The sequence below is a fragment of the Salvelinus alpinus genome, chromosome 14, assembly GCF_045679555.1.
Source record: "Salvelinus alpinus chromosome 14, SLU_Salpinus.1, whole genome shotgun sequence".
Taxonomy (NCBI): Eukaryota; Metazoa; Chordata; class Actinopteri; order Salmoniformes; family Salmonidae; genus Salvelinus; species Salvelinus alpinus.
This window is the reverse complement of record NC_092099.1, coordinates 25,235,624-25,257,379: the sequence shown is the minus strand read 5'-3', so window position 1 is coordinate 25,257,379 and position 21,756 is coordinate 25,235,624. Positions and strand designations below refer to the sequence as shown.

Genomic DNA, 21,756 nt, shown 5'->3' with positions numbered 1-21,756 from the left:
CCCCATGTGCAGTTGCAAACCGTAGTCTGGCTTTTTTATGGCGGTTTTGGAGCAGTGGCTTCTTCCTTGCTGAGCGGCCTTTCAAGGTATGTCAATATAGGACTTGTTTTACTGTGAATATAGATATTTTGTACCTGTTTCCTCCAGCATCTTCACAAGGTCCTTTGCTGTTGTTCTGGGATTGATTTGCACTTTTCGAACCAAAGTATGTTCATCTCTAGGAGACAGAACGTGTCTCCTTCCTGAGCGGTACCATGTGGTCCCATGGTGTTAATACTTGCGTACTATTGTTTGTACAGATGAACGTGGTACCTTGAGGCTTTTGGAAATTGCTCCCAAGGATGAACCAGACTTGTGGAGGTCTACAATTTTTTTTGCTGAGTTCTTGGCAGATTTCTTTTGATTTTCCCATGATGTCAAGCAAAGAGGCACTGAGTTTGAAGGTAGGCCTTGAAATACATCCACGGGTACACCTCCAATTGACTCAAATTATGTCAATTAGCCGATCAGAAGCTTCTAAAGCCATGACGTAATTTTCTGGAATTTTCCCAGTCAACTTATTGTATGTAAACTTCTGACCAACTGGAAATGTGATACAGTGAATTATAAGTGAAATAATCTGTCTGTAAACATTTAATGGAAAAAATGACTTGTGCCATGCACAAAGTAGATGTCCTAACCGACTTGCCAAAACTACAGTTTGTTAACAAGAAATTTGTGGAGTGGTTGAAAAACGAGTTTTAATGACTCCAACCTAAGTGTACGTAAACTTCCGACTTCAACTGTATCTGCCAAGAAGATATGTATACCGTAGCTAAGAAAGTAATACTAAGTGTATGTTGTGTTGTAAGCTGTTAGTAGCCCATGTGCTTCACCCTAATAATTTGGTTCCTTTCCCCCTCATAATTTAGCCTACTGTTCTGACTTGGTGGTGCACATGTAGCCTATAGCCTGTTTTAGAGACATGTAATCATTAAATACCGTAAGAGCTTTCATTGTCTGCTTATACGCCCCCTTTATTTATCCTACGGTTCTGACTTGGTGAACAGGGAGAATACAGTAAGAACGGCCCATGTTCTGAATTATGTTGCTGTACATTTCAAAAGCGCATTTCAAAAGCGCAGAACAAATAGTTATACTATCCATCCTAGCTCGACCATTTATGTCTAAATCGAAATTACGGATTGCCTCATCGGCTCGTCGTTGTCACATCCGTCGTTTGAGGAGACCAAGGCGCAGCATGATATGAATAGATTCTTCTTTTAATAACGGAAGAACACTGAACAAACTAACAAAGTAAGCAACTCCACATAGATAACTACCCACAAAACCTAAATGGAAAATGGCAACCTAAATAGGATCCCCAATCAGAGACAACGATAAACAGCTGCCTCTGATTGGGAACCAATTCAGGCCACCATAAACCTACATTACCTAGACATACAAAATCCCCATAGATAAACAAAAACCCTAGACAAGACAAACACACACATACCGACCCTCGTCACACCCTGACCTGACCAAAATAATACAGAAAATATAGAAAACTAAGGTCAGGGCGTGACAGTCGTCCCCTTATGCCATAGTTTGTACATCTCAATTGTCAGTAGAAACCACATTTGTTTAAACAAGTCAGCCATATCAGCTATGTTTTTTTAAAAGGCAATAAATGAGGCTGAATTAACTGTTTCGCTGCCAGACAAGGCTCCGCTAATAGCCACGTGTAGCGGTGGTAAGGTGTTGGGAAAGCTTTATGTAGGCCCTAACAGTTTGTGGGCACCATTTGTCACCGCTAGTGTGCAATTAATGTATTGTTTAGTGTTGTGTTGTGTAGTGGCTTTGCTGGCATGCATCAAAACATGTTTCTTTTTTGCCCCACCAAGATTTACATGCTAAAATCGCCACTGCTTCACACTATAGCCCTACCTCAGAACACTAACCAGGGCTGTGTTGAGTTCAGTATATACCATGTAGCCCTATCTCAGAATGTTACCAGGGTAGTATTGAGTTCAGTATATACCATGTTGCCCTACCTCAGAATGTTAACAGGGTAGTATTGAGTTCAGTATATACGGTAGCAAGTAGCCCTACCTCAGAACGCTAACCAGGGTTATGTTGAGTTCAGTATATAGCAAGTCTGAAAGATTCAGTCTGATCACGCACACCTCTTTATACTGCAGACTGCCTATTGCACCTTGCTCAAGCCTTGCCCACAACAGACACACACAAAGACACACACACACACACACACACACACACACACACACACACACACACACACACACACACACACACACAACCCAGACAAAAAAGATGCCCCGCTGAGAGAGAAAGAGCCCCAGTTCTCCCCGCATCAACAGCAGACTAGATAAACACAATGGATTGAGCACATCCAAATAACCCTCCACCTCAACCATCACTACTGCATTTATCTGCTCATAAACATAGAGATCAATAAATTCTCTTGGAACACACACATTTTCTCATGAAATTACAGCTCTGGGGACAAGAGGCAGCATTATAAGATAGGTCAAATACCCTAACCTCTCCTCTCCATGGCAACAGTTTTTCACTTAAAATAAAAAAGCTCTCCCCGTGTTTGTTTGGTTTGTTGTGTGTGTATGCGTGTCCTTAACAGTGCGTGTGACAACCTTGCCATCTCAGCGTCTGTATTAGCATAGCCGAGGCACAGCTTTGTTTTACCATGACCTGTATAATCAGTGTCACATTAGCAACACAACAAATCAAATACTGGTGTGTCTGCCCTGTAACTCCCCTCACCTCTCACACACACACACACACACACACACACACACACACACACACACACACACACACACACACACACACACACACACACACACACACACACACACACACACACACACACACACACACACACACACACACACACACACACACACACACACACACACACACACGTGCCCCCAGCTGTCTGCCATGCTGTCAATCTGATGCTAATTAATATGATAACTAATACCTATTACACCACAGAGAGGTTTAAGCCCACTAATTTGATTTGCGTTTAAAAGGGAGGAGAGGGAGAAGGAGAAATAAATGACCAATGAGGAGGTGCCGTGAGCCAGTACTCAGCTGTAAGTTAGCTTCCCTGTTCCCTCACTCTGTTCCTACCATCATGGCTTCTATCACAGCTGTTTAGGATGAGGACTTCTTATGAGTGAAGCTAGATGGAAGAATATGCACATCGCAATATATGATAAACATTAACTTCCACAAACATAAATACACACACACACCACTTTCTCTCCCTCTCCTTTTTGACACTCCTTCAATGTGGCAACGTTAACTACTTTAGTGTAACGGAGGAAGTCATCATCATGGGCTTGTGTTTCCTTCTCCTGCTGCATCTCAACTCATCATTGAAGACGAAAAAGAGAGACGACGAAAGGAAGGAAGAAATAGAGAAGAGGGGATCGAAATGAAAAGAAGGGAAGGAAGAGAGAGAAGACTGAGGAGACAGATGGGAAAATAAACAGAAAGGAAGGAATTAATGAATGGAGTGAGAGAGTAAAAAATGAGAGGTGTGTAGTGTAGAAGGCCCAGCTGACATTATAAAGCTGGTGAGTTTATGAGTCGTGGTGATTAGCCAGATCTTACCAATCAATGACACATTCACATGGCTGCCTGCTCTGTTGCTAACCCCAATACACACTAATTGGTCTATTCCTGGCTTAACATGGAGATGCTGCCTTCCACTTCAGAGCAAGCTCTCTCTCTCTCTCACACACTCTCTCTCTCGCACACACACACACACACACACACACACACACACACACACACACACACACACACACACACACACACACACACACACACACACACACACACACACACACACACACACACACACACACACACACACACACACACACACTCTCTCTCTCTCTCTCTCTGCATGCATACACTCATACATATCTGGTGAAGAGCATGCTGCGTATATTTTCTTAAAAGGTCAATTTGATTCTGATTCAATTTGTGAGTGGATGAGGACCAATGGATACCGCCACATCTGCACTAACAATAAGGAGAGAATGGGATCCCACTACGGACCAATCAAACGACAGAATCTGGACGGGGGAAAAACTCACAAATTTAATTTAAGTTTGTTGAGTGTTTAGATAATGCAGCCTAATGTAATGCTGTGCTGTATGGGCCCAACAGGCTCCACCAAATAGCAACAGCGCCACCAACATCTCAGACCAGAAACTGCATGTTTTAACACACTTGTGGTTCAAATCTGCATTACATTAGACCTACAGTATTATTATTAGATTATACATTTTATACATTTGAAATATGATTTAAACATACAGATGTGTCAATATTTGCAGAATTAAAAATATATTTAGGCATTTTGGGGATATAAATAAAAACAAATCAAATGGTCACACTTTATTTGGATTTTCCATCTGTAGAGGCTTTACAGATGGTCATACTATCAACAAACTATCTGTTGATAAGCAACTGCTTGTTAAAGGTTAGGGGTTAGGGTTAAGTTTAGAATAAGGGTTAGGATAAGTGTTAGGGTAAGGGTTAGGGTTAGGGTAAGGGTTAGGGTTAAGTTTAGAATAAGGGTTAAGATAAGGGTTAGGGTAAAGGTTAAGGTTAGGGTTAAGTGTAGAATAAGGGTTAGGATAAGGGTTAGGGTTAAGTTTAGAATAAGGGTTAGGGTTAAGTTTAGAATAAGGGTTAGGATAAGGGTTAGGGTAAGTAGTTAGGGTTAGGGTTAAGTTTAGAATAAGGGTTAGGATAAGGGTTAGGGTTAAGTTTAGAATAAGGGTTAGGGTTAAGTTTAGAATAAGGGTTAGGATAAGGGTTAGGATAAGGGTTAGGATAAGGGTTAGGGTAAGGGTTAGGGTAAGTAGTTAGGGTTAGGGTTAAGTTTAGAATAAGGGTTAGGATAAGGGTTAGGATAAGGATTAGGGTAAGGGTTAGGGTAAGGGTTAGGATAAGGATTAGGGTAAGGGTTAGGGTAAGGGTTAGGATTAGGGTAAGGGTTAGGGTAAGGGTTAGGGTTAGGGTTAGGGTAAGGGTTAGGGTAAGGGTTAGGATTAGGGTAAGGGTTAGGGTAAGGGTTAGGGTAAGGGTTAGGGTAAGTAGTTAGTTGAAATGTTACTGGTAGTCTTGTAGCATCTCCAGATGAACTATCCAAAGAGTGTTACTACCACTACTACTACCACTACTACTACTACAATACAACAGTTGGAACAGGGATGTGAAATATTGCATGAGTGTGAGAGTTGCTCATTGGAGAGGGCATTTTAGTCATCACATACATACACTTGGCTAGGGTCACCCATAGGGTACATTTCTCTCTCAGTGAGCGCTGGGAGCGAGCAGCACTTCTAGCTGAGAGGAGGACAAGAGGAGAGCTCATTTAAACACATGACCAGTACTACCCAAATATTAGTGTGTGTGTGTGTGTGTGTGTGTGTGTGTGTGTGTGTGTGTGTGTGTGTGTGTGTGTGTGTGTGTGTGTGTGTGTGTGTGTGTGTGTGTGTGTGTGTGTGTGTGTGTGTGTGTGTGTGTGTGTGTGTGTGTGTGCACACGTGTTGCTTACTGTGAAGCCGTTTGTAGTAAACAACAATGCAATTACTCTTTTAACCAGAGAGAGTGAGGGAGCGAGAGACAGAGAGAGATAGAGACAGAGAGAGAGCGAGAGGGAGAGAGCGAGAGAGTGAGCGAAAGAGAAAAATGAGAGGTGTGTAGTGTAGAAGGGCCAGCTGACATTATACAGCTGGTGAGTTTATGAGTCGTGGTGATTAGCCAGATCTTACCAATCAATGACACATTCACAGTACTTGACACATTGGAAAGAACTAACCAAAAAATGGAATGCTATTTGGTCCTAAACAGAGAGTACACAGTGGCAGAATACCTACCACTGTGACTGACCAACAATTAAGGAACACTTCGACTATATACAGACTCAGTGAGAATAGCTTTGCCATTGAGAGAGGCCGCCGTAGGCAGAACTGTCTCTCAAGAGAAGACAGGCTATGTGCACACTTCCCACAAAATGAGGTGGAAACTGAGCTGCACTTCCTAACCTCCTGACAAATTCATGACACATTTCAGATTATACAGACCCACAAAGAATTTGATAAACTCCTATATCTATTAGGTGAAATACCACAGTGTGCCATCACAGCAGCAAGATTTGTGACCTGTTGCCACAAGAAATGGGCAACCAGTGAAGCACAAACACCATTGTGAATCCAAACTCTATTTATCTGTCTATTTATTTTCCCTTTCGTACTACAACTGTTTGCACATTGTTACAACACTGTACATAGCTATAATATAACATTTGAAATGTCTCTATTATTTTGAAACCTTTGTGAGCATAATGTTTACTGTTCATTTTTGATGATTTATTTCCATTTAGTTAATTATCTACTTCACTTGCTTTGGCAATGTAAACATGTTTCCCATGCCAATAAGGCCCTTTGAGTTGAATTGAGAGGCAGAGAGTGAGATCCACACCCACTGTCTCTCCAGCCACTCTTAACACATATTTGCTACATCCACTGAGAATACAAACACCCCTGACAAACACAACCTGACTATCATTCAAATGTCAACGCAAATTGCAGGGTCTGTTTTTTCTGAATGGCTGGCGTTAGCTGGCCGTAATGATGGCAAGGAGTGGGTGTTCAAGAGGAGCCATTTATGTACAGTAAATTTCAATGTCATATTTATTATAAATAATGTTCTCTACAAAAAAATCTACATACAAAATCTTGGGAAAAAAAGAGGAGTTAGCACTTTAGTAAACCACACACGCACACATGCACGCACACAGGCTAACAATATTATCGTCCTGGATCACTAACTCAGCAGATCTCACTCACGTCACCCCCGATAACACACACACACCTCTATGTGTGTCCTGTCAATAGGACATGGAGGGGTTTGGCACTAATGGAGATAAGAGAGAGAAGGGTGAGGATGGTAAAAGAGAATGGGGGGGGGGGCGACACAAAGGAGCACACACACACACAAACAAAAAGGCCGGTCTTTTGTGCCACTGCCAATACCTCGCAAGATTAATACTGTCCATGCAGGTACAATAAGGTACTGGGTCAATTCTAGTTGGAATTGGAATGTGGGGCTAAATTAAATTCTTATTCTATTCTGCTGCCCTTCCCTACTCTAGTGGTCTAATTCATACAAAATGTAATGTTCCTGTGTGTGTAGGTGCAGGGGTCTCCATTATGTTGAATTACTATAATTATAGTACTGTAATGTAACGTCACTGACTTCCATGCAGAAAAATGGTTCACAATAAGGTAGGAGCTTTTTAAACATGCGCACACACGCACACACCTAGTAAGTGTATGTGTACAATATATTGGCTGGACCCCGGTCTGTCTGTGTGTCTGACATTTGGACACCTGTCAATCAAGTCTTTCAATGAGCCAGCGGCGGGAAACAAGGTGCTGGGGGTCAGCGACTCACGGCATCTCCATGGCAACGCCTTCAGGGAAGTTCATAGCCCGCTGGGACGTTGCCATAACCCTGCCGCAGTGTGTGTGTATCTGTGTGTGTGTGTGGTGTCTTGCCTCCATTGTGCTCAGTAAGCCAGGGGTTTTAGGTGAACTATCCTCGTCTCCTCTCTCACTTTGACCCAGACAGTTTAGCCTCTCCTTCCCTACATCCCTCTCTCCAGCCATCCCTCCCTCCCAACCTCACTCCCCTTATGAAGAGCAGGCCAGGAAAGAGGAAGGACCTGCAGGAAGTCACAGCACCCAGAAAGGTCCACTTAACCCTCTGCGCCCTCCCTCCCTTTCTCCCTCCCTCTGTCTCCATCCATCACTACCCCACTCGCTCTAGACAATCTTTTTCTGTCTCTAATTATAATACACTTCTCACAGGTTTGTCATTCTTCCCCTCCACTGTTTTCTCCTCTTCCCCCCCCCCCCCCCCCTCACTCTAATTGTGCTGCAAACATAGTTGTTAGGAGGATTTTGTAGGCATGAAAATGGGACTGTGTGTACTAAAAGGTGGGGTGCGTGTGGAAGAGGGTGGGGTGGTAGAACCATAGGGGTACAAGTGCCCAAATTATCCCACACTGGGGTTCACATGGACAGCATGCACTCAACCACACACAGAAGAGATGAATACACACATACACACACCGTAACCCGGTAACTACAGCTTACACTGTTGGAGAGACGTTTATGACATGAATAGAGAACACATTTAGTATTCTCAGCTAGGGGGTGTGTGTGTGTACATGTGTGTGGATGTGTCACAGGAGGTTGGTGACACCTTAATTGGGGAGGATGGGCTTGTAGTAATGGCTGGAGCGGAATAGGTGGAATGGTATCAAATGGACCAAATAGATGGTTTCCAGGTGTTTGATGCCATTCCATTTGCGCCGTTCCAGACATTATTATGAGCCGTCCTCCCCTCACCAGCCTCCTGTGGTGTGTGTGTTGGAGGCCTTCTTGGAGGGATAAGTGGAATATAACAACTCCATGATAAGTGTTCTGTAAGTGTTCAGTAAACAGGTCAGTGTTTGTGGCTCACATATTATATTCAACACACACAAACACGCACAACCAAACACAACCACACACACAGGTAGCTTGGGTGCTCTGTCCCTTTATGAGAGTCTAACTGTATCTCCAGTGTTAGTCAAATCTGCTGCTAATTGCTGTTTGGTTTGGATTAACATGGTTCATTACTCCAATGTACCAACACTGCCAGGCTCATTACACACACACACACACACACACACACACACACACACACACACACACACACACACACACACACCCCTCCATCTGACTTTCCCTCTCTCACCCCCTCCTCCCTCCATCCCCATCCACGGACAAGGCCTCTCTCTCCGGCTGTTATTCTGGGGATAATTCTAGGGATCATTTTGGGATAATCTCCCACAAACGTCTCGGACTGCTGCCACCCCGTTTGCCCACTGCCTGATTACCAGCCTCCCTGTGCCAACCACTTCTACTGACCGCTGTCATGCACACATGCTTCTAGGCACAAACACACATTTTCAAACCTGCCAACCATTCCTACTGACTGCTACTAAGCAGTCAGCTGCGTTCAAATAAACACACACGCTATGTAGCAAGGAGGCACCAACAGGATATTTGTGTGGTTTGATTGCCACCTAGTGGTTGAATTTACAACACTCATTCTACACTCGGAGAAGGTTTTATATTGAATCCTATGGATTTAATTTATTGACCAACACTGCCATCTAGTGCCAAGATATCAGTGTTACTACATGAATGGCTTCAGATACAAATCTAGGATCGGTGCACCCTCCTCAAGTCCTAATCATAACCATTAGGATGTGACATGTACAAATGCAGATAAGATAACATTTGATCTAACTTCATCACACACACACTAGCTGTTTAAAGACATACTCAGATGTCACATGTCACTTACAGGTAGAATCCTTAGAACTCTTTATTCTGGACCGCAATATGTTCCTTTCCTTTCCCCTCCCCTCCCCTCCTCTCCTCTCCTCTCCTCTCCTCTCCTCTCCTCTCCTCTCCTCTCCTCTCCTCTCCTCTCCTCTCCTCTCCCCTCCCCTCCTCTCCTCTCCTCTCCTCTCCTCTCCTCTCCCCTCCTCTCTCCCCTCCTCTCCCCTCTCCTCTCCTCTCCTCCTCTCCCCTCCCCTCCCCCCCTCCCCTCCCCTCCCCTCCCCTCCCCTCTCCTCCTCTCCTCTCCTCTCCTCTCCTCTCCTCTCCTCTCCTCTCCTCTCCTCCAGTAATGAAAGGTAAAGTCACTGGTGTCGCTCTATTTCTTTCAGCTGCACAACACTTTCAAAAAGACTCTTCTCCTCTCTGCATCCAGGGAGAAAACGTAGAGTGAAAATTCTCTGTAACTAAAGTACGCAGATCTAATAAACTGAAAGCACATCCCCAGGTGCAGGGACCACTAAATACCACGGGGGAAATAGAGACATACCTGGAGAATGTGGAAGCTCCGCTCCCATTGCTGCACTCCCATTTCAATCAAAGAGTCTTTGTCAGATTTAATTCCACCTGATATTCTTAGTGAGAGAAGTATCCCATCAGTGATTGAGTCATTGAAGCTTCTTGAATTGAGGGAGTCACATTCCAAAGCAAGGAGAAGCAGGTCCAGTTACAAGCACCTCATCAGCTCTCCTGCCTCTCCCTTTTGCCCTCTCAGTTTGCTCTGACAGACTACACTCAGCCACAGAGCTTACTCTGCCCTAAAGTTGAGCTGGAGAGAGAGAGAAATGGCATAGAGAGAGAGGCAGAGAGAGAATGTAACTGCCAGCAAGTAGTGACAAACCACCAGCTCACAAATCTGTAATCCATTGAGCTTTCTGAGTCAAATCTGTCCTTCTGTTATGCCGACTCCTCCACCCTCCTCCTCTAATCCAGCCACACACCGTCTTCCCCATTTCCTCTCTCTGCTCCACACTTTATATCATCTAGTACTGCACCGTTATCCTACTGCATTCCCCCAAAATCTTTCAGTCCTCTCTCCTCTCAACTCCTGACTGAGTCAATGTCTGCCCAGAGGCACTCACTCACTGCCCATCCCTCTCTCTGTCCCCATCTTCACCTGTCACTCCTTTCCCCATATTTCATGTCACTCCTAGAATTTCTCTGCCATCTCTTTCCCATTGCTCTTCTTCTCTTCCTATCCTTATATACTCTCCACCAGTGTTCTGCTGCCTTCGCTGCGTCTCCAGCAGACTGCATGTATTATTATCCCCACAATGGCCTCCCAGCTTATTGTTTATGAATTACCAGCGATGCAGGCCAAACAAAGGCTATTTTCATAAAGAAACCTCCATTTCATTTCAGCTCCAATTAGATAGGAGGCTAAAGAATAGAAGTGGACTGGCCGCAGCCTCTAAGGATGGCAGGCCCCATTCAGAGCCATTCAATGGGGCCTTATTGCTTTCCTTGACAAAGGGAGCTCGTGGATGGGCTTTCAGACTAAAAAACACAGAGTAGAAATGACTGGGAAGAGAAGACAGTCTCCTGTACAATAACAAACCTTTAAAGAGAAGGATAGTGTCTTTCGCTTATCCTTCCATCCATCAATTTATCCTTCCGTTTCTTCGCTTTCTTCTTTTTGGTGTGTGTATATTGGCCTGGACATGAATGACAGACAGTTGAAAGAGAAAGGAGGAGAGAATAAGAAAGAGCAGCTCAGTTCTTCACAATACATGTCAACTCTAAATGATCACTGGCCGTTGAATAGACAGAGAGGAGAGGAAAGTGTGTGTGTTCCCATAGCTGATTGATTTACAGCTTTGAAAATAGAGAAAAAGAAAGAAAGAAGACGTGAGCGAGAGACACCTTGATGCTTTAACAGAACTCTACAATAGTCAAGGGCACATTGTGGCCCTGTCAGTGACAAGCTGTCACTCTCTCTCTAAGAAAGCAGAGGGAAACAGAGAAAAAGAAAGAAAGAAAGAAAGAAAGAAAGAAAGAAAGAAAGAAAGAAAGAAAGAAGAAAAATAAAGAAAATGAGAAAGAAAGGAGAGAGAGAGAGAGAGGACTATGCCAGGTCAAAGATGAACAATGGGACTAAGACAATTTCTTCTTCAAAGTTTCTTCCAATGTGTAAACTGTAAATACACTGAACAAAAATATAAATTCAACATGTAAAGTGAGCTGAAATAAAAGATCCCCGAAATTCTTCATACGCACATAAAGCTTATTTCTCTCAAATGTTATGCACAAATTTGTTTACATCCCTGTTAGTGAGCATTTCTCCTTTGCCAAGATAATCCATCCACCTGACAGGTGTGGCATATCAAGAAGCTGATTAAACAGCATCATCAATACACAGGTGCACCTTGTACTGGGACAATAAAAGGCCACTTTAAAATGTGCAATTTTGTCACAGAACACAATGCCACAGATGTATCAAGTTTTGAGGGAGCGTGCAATTGGCATGCTGACTGCAGGAACGTCCACCAGAGCTGTTGCCAGATAAGTTAATGTCCATTTCTCTACCATCAAAAGCGTACCAGTACCATTTCTCTACCTCCAATGTCGTTTTAGAGAATTTGGCAGTACGTCCAACCAGCCTCACAAACGCAGACCGCCAGCCCAGGACCTCCACATCCGGGTTCTTCACCTGTGAGACCAGCCACCCGAACAGCTGATAGAACTATGGGTTTGCATAACCAAAGAATTTCTGCGTGCTCACCAGAGTCTTGACCTGACTGCAGTTAGACATCGTAACCGACGTCAGTGGGCAAATGCTCACCATCGATGGAACGCTGGAGAAGTGTGCTCTTCACGGATGAATCCCGGTGACAACTGTACCGGGCAGATGGCAGACAGTGTGTATGGTGGCGTGTGGGAGAGCGGGTTGCTGATGTCAATGTTGTGAACAGAGTGCCCCATGGTGGAAGATGGGTTATGGTATGGGCAGGCAGGTATAAGCTATGTACAACGAACACAATTGCATTTAATTAACGACAATCTGAACGCACAGAGATACCTTGACGAGATCCTGAGGTCCATTGTCGTGCCATTCATCCACCGCCATCACCTCATGTTTCAGAATGATAATCCAAGGCCCCATGTCGCAAGGATCTTTACAGAATTCCTGGAAGCTGAAAATGTCTTAGTTCTTCCATGGCCTGCATACTCAGACATGTCACCTATTGAGCATGTTTGGGATGCTATGGATCGACGTGTACGACAGTGTGTTCCAGTTCCCGCCAATATCCAGCAACTTCATACAGCCATTGAAGAGGAGACGGACAGCATTCCGAAGGCCACAATCAACAGCCCGATCAACTCTATGCGAAGGAGATGTGTTGTGCTGCCGTAGGCAAATGGTGGTCGCACCAGATACTGACTGGTTTTCTGATCCACGCCCTTACCTTTTTTTTATGGTATCTGTCATCAACAGATGCATATCTGTATTCCTAATCATGTGAAATCCATAGATTAGGGCCTAATTCATTTATTTCAATTGACTGATTTCCTTATATGAACTGTAACTCTGAAATTTTTGCCGTTTGCGTTTATATTTTTGCTCAGTGTAGAATAGAAAGTAAACCTGTCCTGGCTAGCATCAATCTGGGTGTTAGATCTGGGTGTTACAGTGGAAAAATCTAGGTTTTATGTTCCTTTGTATTTATGCAGGTATAGTTAAACAGAAGATAAAGTGTGACTTTAGCCAGTACCAATCAGGGAACAAGGTGATGGCGGTACGTTGATAAAGGATGACATTTGAGCCTTTGAGGCGACACCAGCAGAATTAGAGCCTTTTCCTTTAGAAACCAAAGCAGGAGAGTCAGACCACACAAAGGTCTTTGATAGGCTTGTCACATCGATAAGGTGGGATATAATCACACACACAACTTACTTGCCAAAGGAGTGAGAGAAAGGAGAAGATATCTTCATCACCCCATGCTTCCCTGCTTAAATTGTTGGCAGTGTGTGTGTGTGTGTGTGTGTGTGTGTGTGTGTGTGTGTGTGTGTGTGTGTGTGTGTGTGTGTGAGTGTGTGAGAGAGAGAGAGAACCAACCTCCCTTCCTTTGGATCACCATCCTGGTTGTTGTTATCATCCTGCTCCCAAGCCTTCATATCACGTTGCCTCATAAATACCTGTAGAATGTCATGTCCTGATCTCCCCTTTCAAATGTCATCCTTACCTTTCAGGCAGACTACAGCCCCCCTACAGAACATGATCAGATCTCCTAGAGGCCCCTAGCACCCAGCCTGTACTCAGACATGTTAGCTTGTGTTTATCAGAGATGATTACGTCTCAAATGGCACCCTATTCCTTTTATAGTGCACTACTTTTGACTAGAGCCCAGAGTGCCACTTGGGATGCATGCATACTACATGTGGTCCTGAAGCATCACCCTGGTTCATTACCTGCTTGGTGACTCATGATAAGCTGGGTGACAGAGAGGCTATGAGACACTGACACTAGTTAGAGATACAGTACACAGACGGATAGTAGCGGATGTACGGTGAGCTTTCTGCTGCAGAGCGGCTAGCGTGGCATCACCTAGGTGGGTGTTGCACATTGGTGGTAGATGAGGTATGAATGTAAAGTGCTTTGAGCACCTGGAAAGCGCTACGTAAATCCAATTCATCATCATCATCGTCATCATCAGTCTTTCTGCAGTACAAGGACGAGGTTTGGAGTCGCTAAAAACACATTTTATTTCATACCTCAGCAATGTTCATATTTACATCAAAGCGTACCAGTACCAGTCAGTACCAATACCAGTCAGTACCAATACCAGCCAGTATTAATATCAATATCAATACCAGCCAGTATTAATACCAATATCAATACCAGCCAGTATTAATACCAATATCAATACCAGTCAGTACCAATATCAATATCAATACCAGCCAGTACCAATACCAATACCAGTCAGTACCAATACCAATATCAATACCAGTCAATACCAATATCAATACCAGCCAGTACCAATATCAATATCAATACCAGTCAGTACCAATATCAATACCAGCCGGTATCAATATCAATAACAGGCAGTACCAATACCAGAAGGTACCAATACCAGTCAGTACCAATATCAATACCATTCAGTACCAATTTCAATACCAGCCAGTACCAATACCAATATCAATACCAGTCAGTACCAATACCAATATCAATACCAGTCAGTACCAATACCAATATCAATACCAGCCAGTACCAATATCAATATCAATAACAGTCAATGCCAATACCAATATCAATATCAATATCAATACCAGTCAGTACCAATACCAATATAAATACCAGTCACTACCAATATCATGATCAATACCAGTCAGTACCAATACCAATACCAGTCAGTACCAATATCAATACCAGTCAGTACCAATACCAATACCAGTCAGTACCAATATCAATACCAGTCAGTAGCAATATCAATATCAATACTAGTCAGTACCAATATCAATATCAATACCAGTCAGTACCAATACCAATATAAATACCAGTCAGTACCAATACCAATATCAATACCAGTCAGTACCAATATCAATATCAATACCAGTCAGTACCAATACCAATATAAATACCAGTCAGTACCAATACCAATATAAAAACCAGTCAGTACCAATATCAATATCAATACCAGTCAGTACCAATACCAATATAAATACCAGTCAGTACCAATACCAATATAAATACCAGTCAGTACCAATACCAATATCAATACCAGTCAGTACAAATATAATTATCAATACCAGTCAGTACCAATACCAATACCAGTCAGTACCAATATCAATATCAATACCAGTCAGTACCAATACCAATATAAATACCAGTCAGTACCAATATCATTATCAATACCAGTCAGTACCAATATCAATACCAGTCAGTAGCAATATCAATATCAATACCAGTCAGTAGCAATATCAATATCAATACCAGTCAGTACCAATATCAATACCAGTCAGTACCAATATCAATATCAATACCAGTCAGTACCAATATCAATATCAATACCAGTCAGTACCAATATCAATACCAGTCAGTACCAATACCAATATAAATACCAGTCAGTACCAATACCAATATAAATACCAGTCAGTACCAATATCAATACCAGTCAGTACCAATACCAATATAAATACCAGTCAGTACCAATACCAATATAAATACCAGTCAGTACCAATATCAATACCAGTCAGTACCAATATCAATATCAGTCGGTCGCAATACCAATATAAATACCAGTCAGTACCAATATCATTATCAATACCAGTCAGTACCAATATCAATATCAATACCAGTCAGTACCAATATCAATATCAATACCAGTCAGTACCAATATCAATACCAGTCAGTACCAATACCAATATAAATACCAGTCAGTACCAATACCAATATCAATACCAGTCAGTACCAATATCAATATCAATACCAGTCAGTACCAATGCCAGAAGGTACCAATACCAGTCAGTACCAACACCAGCCAGTCCATTTCTGTACAAATCCCTTCTGACCCACCGGTCAATGACAACACAAGGCCCAACCACAAGGCAGGCCGCTACAAGTCCTTACACAGAAGACCACAAGACAATGGAAATATAAGACATTAAAATGGATAGATTTCATAGTAATTAAATAACAGTAGAGAAGAGGTGAATGAGGAGTTGTTTTTGTACAGTACCATTAGAGCTGTAATGCTTTGCTGAGTATCATTTGTAAACAGAGACGGAGGGAGGGAGAGAGGGAAGACTCCAGGTCCATGTTGGTTTAGGGAGAGATCCACAGACGTTCCTCATTGTTATAGGTGGAGCCACAACTTTTTCCTAGCCATGTGACCTGACCGGGGAAAACTCAGGGTCCTAGTTCTACACACACACACACACAACCACGTTTCCGCAAGCAAACAGTCATTCACACACGTTTCTCCATCACACACTACCCACACACACACACACTACCCACACTACCCACACACACACTACCCACACACTACACACACACACACACACACACACACACACACACACACACACACACACACACACACACACACACACACACACACACACACACACACACACACACACACACACACACACACACACACACACACACACCTCATAAGTTAGTCTCGTCCCAGGTGGGGTCGGTCATAGTCTTTAAGACCCTCCTGACCACTTTCTCCAGATCTTTCCGTGCCCTCTGCTCCTCCTCCAGTGACCTCTTCATCTTCTTATTGTCCTGTTGAGGGGTCAAAGGTGAGTTTGAATATGCCACAAGCATTCGGTTGTAGTTTTACTACTTCATCCGTCATAACAGTGTAATGTCAGGTGTCGTACGCGGTCATGAGCTGTCATATGCCCGTTATAAGCCAGTGGGATGGTGACACAGAGCGGACATTCACCTGTTTGAGCTCCTGTACCTCGTCCCTCAGGGCGTACACTACATCCTCGAGGCTCCTTCAACACAACAAACATGGTTAATACCATCCTAGAGGCAAATACATGACTATATACAGGGTCTTCGGAAAGTATTTAGACCCCTTGACTTTTTCCACATTTTGTTACATTTTAGAATAAGGCTGTAACGTATCAAATATGTACTTTTTTAGCAATCTACACACAATACCCCATAATGACAAAGCGAAAACAGTCAAATTCATTACATTTTTTAAAAGAGAAATACAGTATTTCAATAAGTATTCAGACCTTTTGCTATGAGACTCGAAACTGAGCTCAGGTGCATCCTGTTTCCATTGATCATCCTTGAGATGTTTCTACAACTTGGAGTCCACCTGTGGTAAATTCAATTGACTGGACAGAATTTGGAAAGGCACACACCTGTCTATATGAGGTCCCACAGTTGACAGTGGATGTCAGAGCAAAAACCAAGCCATGAGGTCAAAGGAATTCTCCGTAGAGCTCCGAGACAGGATTGTGTCGAGGCACAGATCTGGGGAAGGGTACGAAAAAATGTCTGCAGCATTGAAGGTCCAAGAACACAGTAGCCTCCATCATTCTTAAATGGAAGAAGTTTGGAACCACCAAGACTCTTCCTAGAGCTGGCCGCCCGGCCAAACTGAGCAATCGAGGGAGAACGGCCTTGGTCAGGGAGGTGACCAAGAACCTGATGGTCACTCTGACAGAGCTCTAGAGTTCCTCTGTGGAGATGGGAGAACTTTCCAGAAGAACAGCCATCTCTGCAGCACTCCACCAATCAGGCCTTTATGGTAGAGTGGCCAGACAGAAGCCACTCCTCACTAAAAGGCACCTAAACACTCTCAGACCATGAGAAACAAGATTCTCTGGCCTGATGTAACCAAGATTGAACTCTTTGGCCTCAAAGCCAAGCATCACGTCTGGAGGAAACCTGGCACCATCCCTACGGGGAAGCATGGTGGTGGCAGCATCATGCTGTGTGGATGTTTTTCAGCAGCAGGGACTGGGAGACTAGTCAGGATCGAGGCAAATATGAACGAAGCAAAGTACAGAGAAATCCTTGATGAAAACCTGCTCCAGAGCAGTCAGGACCTCAGACTGGGGCAAAGGTTCACCTTCCAACAGGACAATGACCCTAAGCACACCGCCAAGACAACGCAAGAGTGGCTTCGGGACAAGTCTCTGAATGTCCTTGAATGGCCCAGCCATACCCCGGACTTGAACACAATCGAACATCTCTGGAGAGACCTAAAAATAGCTGTGCAGCGACGCTACCCATCCAACCTGACAGAGCTTGAGAGGATCTGCAGAGAAGAATGGGAGAAACTCCCCAAATACAGGTGTGCCAAGCTTGTAGTATCATATCCAAGAAGTCGAGGCTGTAATCGCTGCCAAAGGTTCTTCAACAAAGTACTGAGTAAAGGGTCTGAATACTTATGTAAGTGTGATTTCAGTTTTTTATATTTAATAAATTAGCAAAAATGTCAAAAAATCTGTTTTTGCTTTGTCGTTATGGGTAAAGAAAGAAAAAAATAATAATTAAGAATTTAGAATAAGGCTGTAACGTAACAAAATGTGGAAAAAGTCAAGGGGTCTGAATATTTTCTGAAGACACTGTATGTATGCAGACAGTACTGCACTAGTCTACATACTAACTAGTACTTATTCGTTCAGAAACAGAGGCATTCTTATGAAAACACCATCCCACTTTCATTTGGGAATTTCCTCCAGCACATGACGACAGAAACTGTCAGGGGTTACCAAGATACTCATCCCTGACCAAAATGAAGAGGAGGGGAGGAAGTGTGGGAGGAAGTAGGGATTAGGAGGAGGAAGAACAAGGGGGAGAAGAGAAGGAGGATGGAAGGTGGAGGTCTTACTTCTCTCCGACTACAGTCTGTCCGTTGCTCGTGGTCTCCTCCACAATGATCTTCTCCTCTCCAGGGATGATGACTTGCAGCCCTGTGTCCCTCCGCATCGCCCCTGTTCCAAACACAACACAACACGCTAGATATGCTGATCCAAGGTCAGTTTGGACTTCCAACCCCTAATGGCTGAGGTTAGAATTGTGGGATCCTAACTCTGTAACCTGATCCTAGATCTGTGCTTAAGCCAAGGGCAACGTCTACACACAGTTTATCTAACATAAGTGATTGAGTTCCTGATTGGTGCTGATTTGTGATCGGCTACATGGTATCGGAAGCAAAATAGACACAACAGGACACAAACACAGGAGACGGTGGAGAAGCTGTGGGTTAGTTAGGCATACACAGAACCACGAGACACAACGACAGAGGAGGCAGAGGAGCCATGTTGGAGAGGAAGAGCAGAAGGAAGAAAAGAGAGAGGCACACTACATCCAGATCATCCTGATCCGTTCACCCCTCATTGGTTTTACCTCACCACACCGCTCTCTGTTGCAGACCAAAAACAACAAGGTAACATCAAGCGTATATTCATGAGAGAAAAGACACCATTTTGTTCTCACATTTTCTGTTCCAATGGTTCAGCCTGGAGCCTTGTTGACAGTGACATCCAACACAGTGAAATAAAGCGTGCTTCTGACAAAACACCCAAAATACCAACAGCTAACAAATGACAGATTTATTCAAAACTCAATGATACAGCGTTTGGGAACTCTTGTCATATACGTCAATCTGTATATATATAACAAATACTCTGTAGGTGCCGTTTGTAGGTAGGTCAATAGGTAAGACATTTTGATCACAGGTGTGGGACAGGTCATATACAGCATTGGAAAGCACAGAGGACACAGTTGGACATCGCAGTCCCCCTGCCTCTGTTTTCGTTTTTTTTTATTTTTTAAACCGCAGTCACAAAGTAGAACACAAAATATGAGGACAGTCCTATTTTTAGCTCAAATACTCATATAACAACTGTTTGGCTTCTTATTGTCTTCCATTTGCATCCACTATGTACAAAAGAGACACTTGTCCATTATTTTTTTGTTCATGTCCACCTGTCTTGATGAATAAGTATCACACATGACTGCTCCCGCAAGACTAGGTTTCTCTTTCTGAACACTGAAATGGTAGATTTACACAATGGATGAGCTGTACTGTACAGGCACATTTCATATCTATGGCAAGCATGATAACTAGGACACACCATACAGTATAATGTCATACACACACACACTGGGGGTAGTAGGCCAGTAATGGGGGGGGGGGGGTGTACAGAAACAGAACTGTTCATATTGAACACATTTCAATGCTCTGCCACAGAGATCGTGCAAAAATGTATCCCAACAACCCACGCTCAATATCCAGTGTAAACTAAACTTTAGTGATACCATTTCATCAAGAGAGAGAGAGAGAGAGAGAGAGAGAGAGAGAGAGAGAGAGAGAGAGAGAGAGAGAGAGAGAGATCGACTAAGTTCACCAAATCAGTTGTAAACATTTACATACACAGTGAAATAAAATAATTTTAAAATCACATACGTTATACAAAATAATTTAAGGACAATAAACAAATAATTTTTATAAATATATAAATAACACAAACCAGTATATTCCATATATTGTAACAATAACAGCGGGGAGAGAGGACTGATTTGAAGTGGACAGTAAAATAGGGATTTGTAATGTGATACCAGGAAATACTTTCTCACAGAAATCTCTATTAGCGCATGAAGAGCAAGGATGTGTGGTAGAGGATATTGGTGTTGTTTGAAACAAAGGTTTCCTACTGGGACACAGAGACTGGACCTGCCAGGTTTGATGACACTGGCATTGAAGACTGTGAGCCTCTGCTTAGGGCCTGGAGTTTTTACTGGTCATGTGATCAGGAATAACCTGGTCCTACAGGACGCTGCCGGCAGTTGAGTTTTAAACACAGATTTGTGTCCTAGAACACAGAGGCTGTTTCATTTAATCCATAGAACTCTAATTTCGTCGTCCTTTGAGTAGTATGAGCAATGGTTACCTTGACTAATTCGTTGGGGTTTCTAAAAACACACTTCCATGTTGGCTTGTAGGCAGTAGATTTGTTGATACAAACTCTAAATACTAAATACTCAAGTCTGACGCTCGGTCTCAGTGAGGTCCAGAATGCTTGCTAAAGACAACCCCATGGCTTTTGAGAATATATCGTTTTTTTTAGCTGTTGAAGGAATATTGTAGTGCATCTCGTAATGGGGGAAAATCTGAGGCTAAGAGTTGAAATCGTCACCCTGGGAATGAACCATACATGCTGTTTAGAAATAGTAGAACAGGCATCTCATATCCTATACAATATCCTATTAATACCTATATACTAGAAATACTACTGATGATGCTGTATTTGCTTGGCATGCTGTGTCCTGTGTGTAAAATACAGCAGTGGGTACTGAAACAGTGGTAAGAGCCATAAGACAGTCATAGTAATACCAAAAAGATATAATGAATTAATTGGATGTCATAAGGAAATGTCAAAGGTCACCATGACATTTGCATGCTACTGTTATATATGTGGGAACAGGAGTTAAGATAGAGAATATGGTCAATAGAATACACTCCTTCCTGAATCACATCTGAATATCAGACACAGAGTCCCCATCGCTCCCTACCTGCAACCCCCCCCCCCCCCCCCAACAACCTCCACAAACTCTCTCTGTCATAACAACCCCCCCCCCCCCCCCTTCACAGGGTTTCCAACACGTCAGGGCTAAACATAGGAAGGGGGTACATTCAAGGAAAAATGATCAGACACTACCTGACACAAGCTACCTCATAACTACGGAAAGAGAGGAGGCACAAAAAAACAGGGGAGAGTGATCAAGGCAACAGGGAGATTTTCACACAGAGAGGACAATCCAAAA

General features: G+C 43.2%; 1 protein-coding gene across 7 annotated transcripts in view; it reads right to left on the bottom strand.

Annotated features, from left to right (window-relative positions):
- Positions 1-21,756, bottom strand: part of arhgef7a (Rho guanine nucleotide exchange factor (GEF) 7a) — a 182,335-nt gene that overhangs the window by 127,865 nt on the left and 32,714 nt on the right. For 4 of the 7 annotated variants that reach the window (XR_011667779.1, XR_011667778.1, XR_011667781.1 and 1 more), the window contains exons 20-23: positions 18,818-18,920; positions 16,904-16,958; positions 16,617-16,740; positions 11,062-11,158 (exon numbers count right to left, since the gene is read on the bottom strand). Coding sequence is in view for 3 of the 7 variants with exons in the window: in XM_071340993.1 (XP_071197094.1) it covers positions 16,618-16,740; positions 16,904-16,958; positions 18,818-18,920 (281 nt within the window). In the remaining 4 variants the exon portion in view is untranslated. Of the gene's footprint in view, positions 1-11,061; positions 11,159-14,182; positions 16,741-16,903; positions 16,959-18,817; positions 18,921-21,756 lie in introns of those variants that run through there. The other 3 variants (XM_071340993.1, XM_071340995.1, XM_071340994.1) reach the window with 1 other exon arrangement.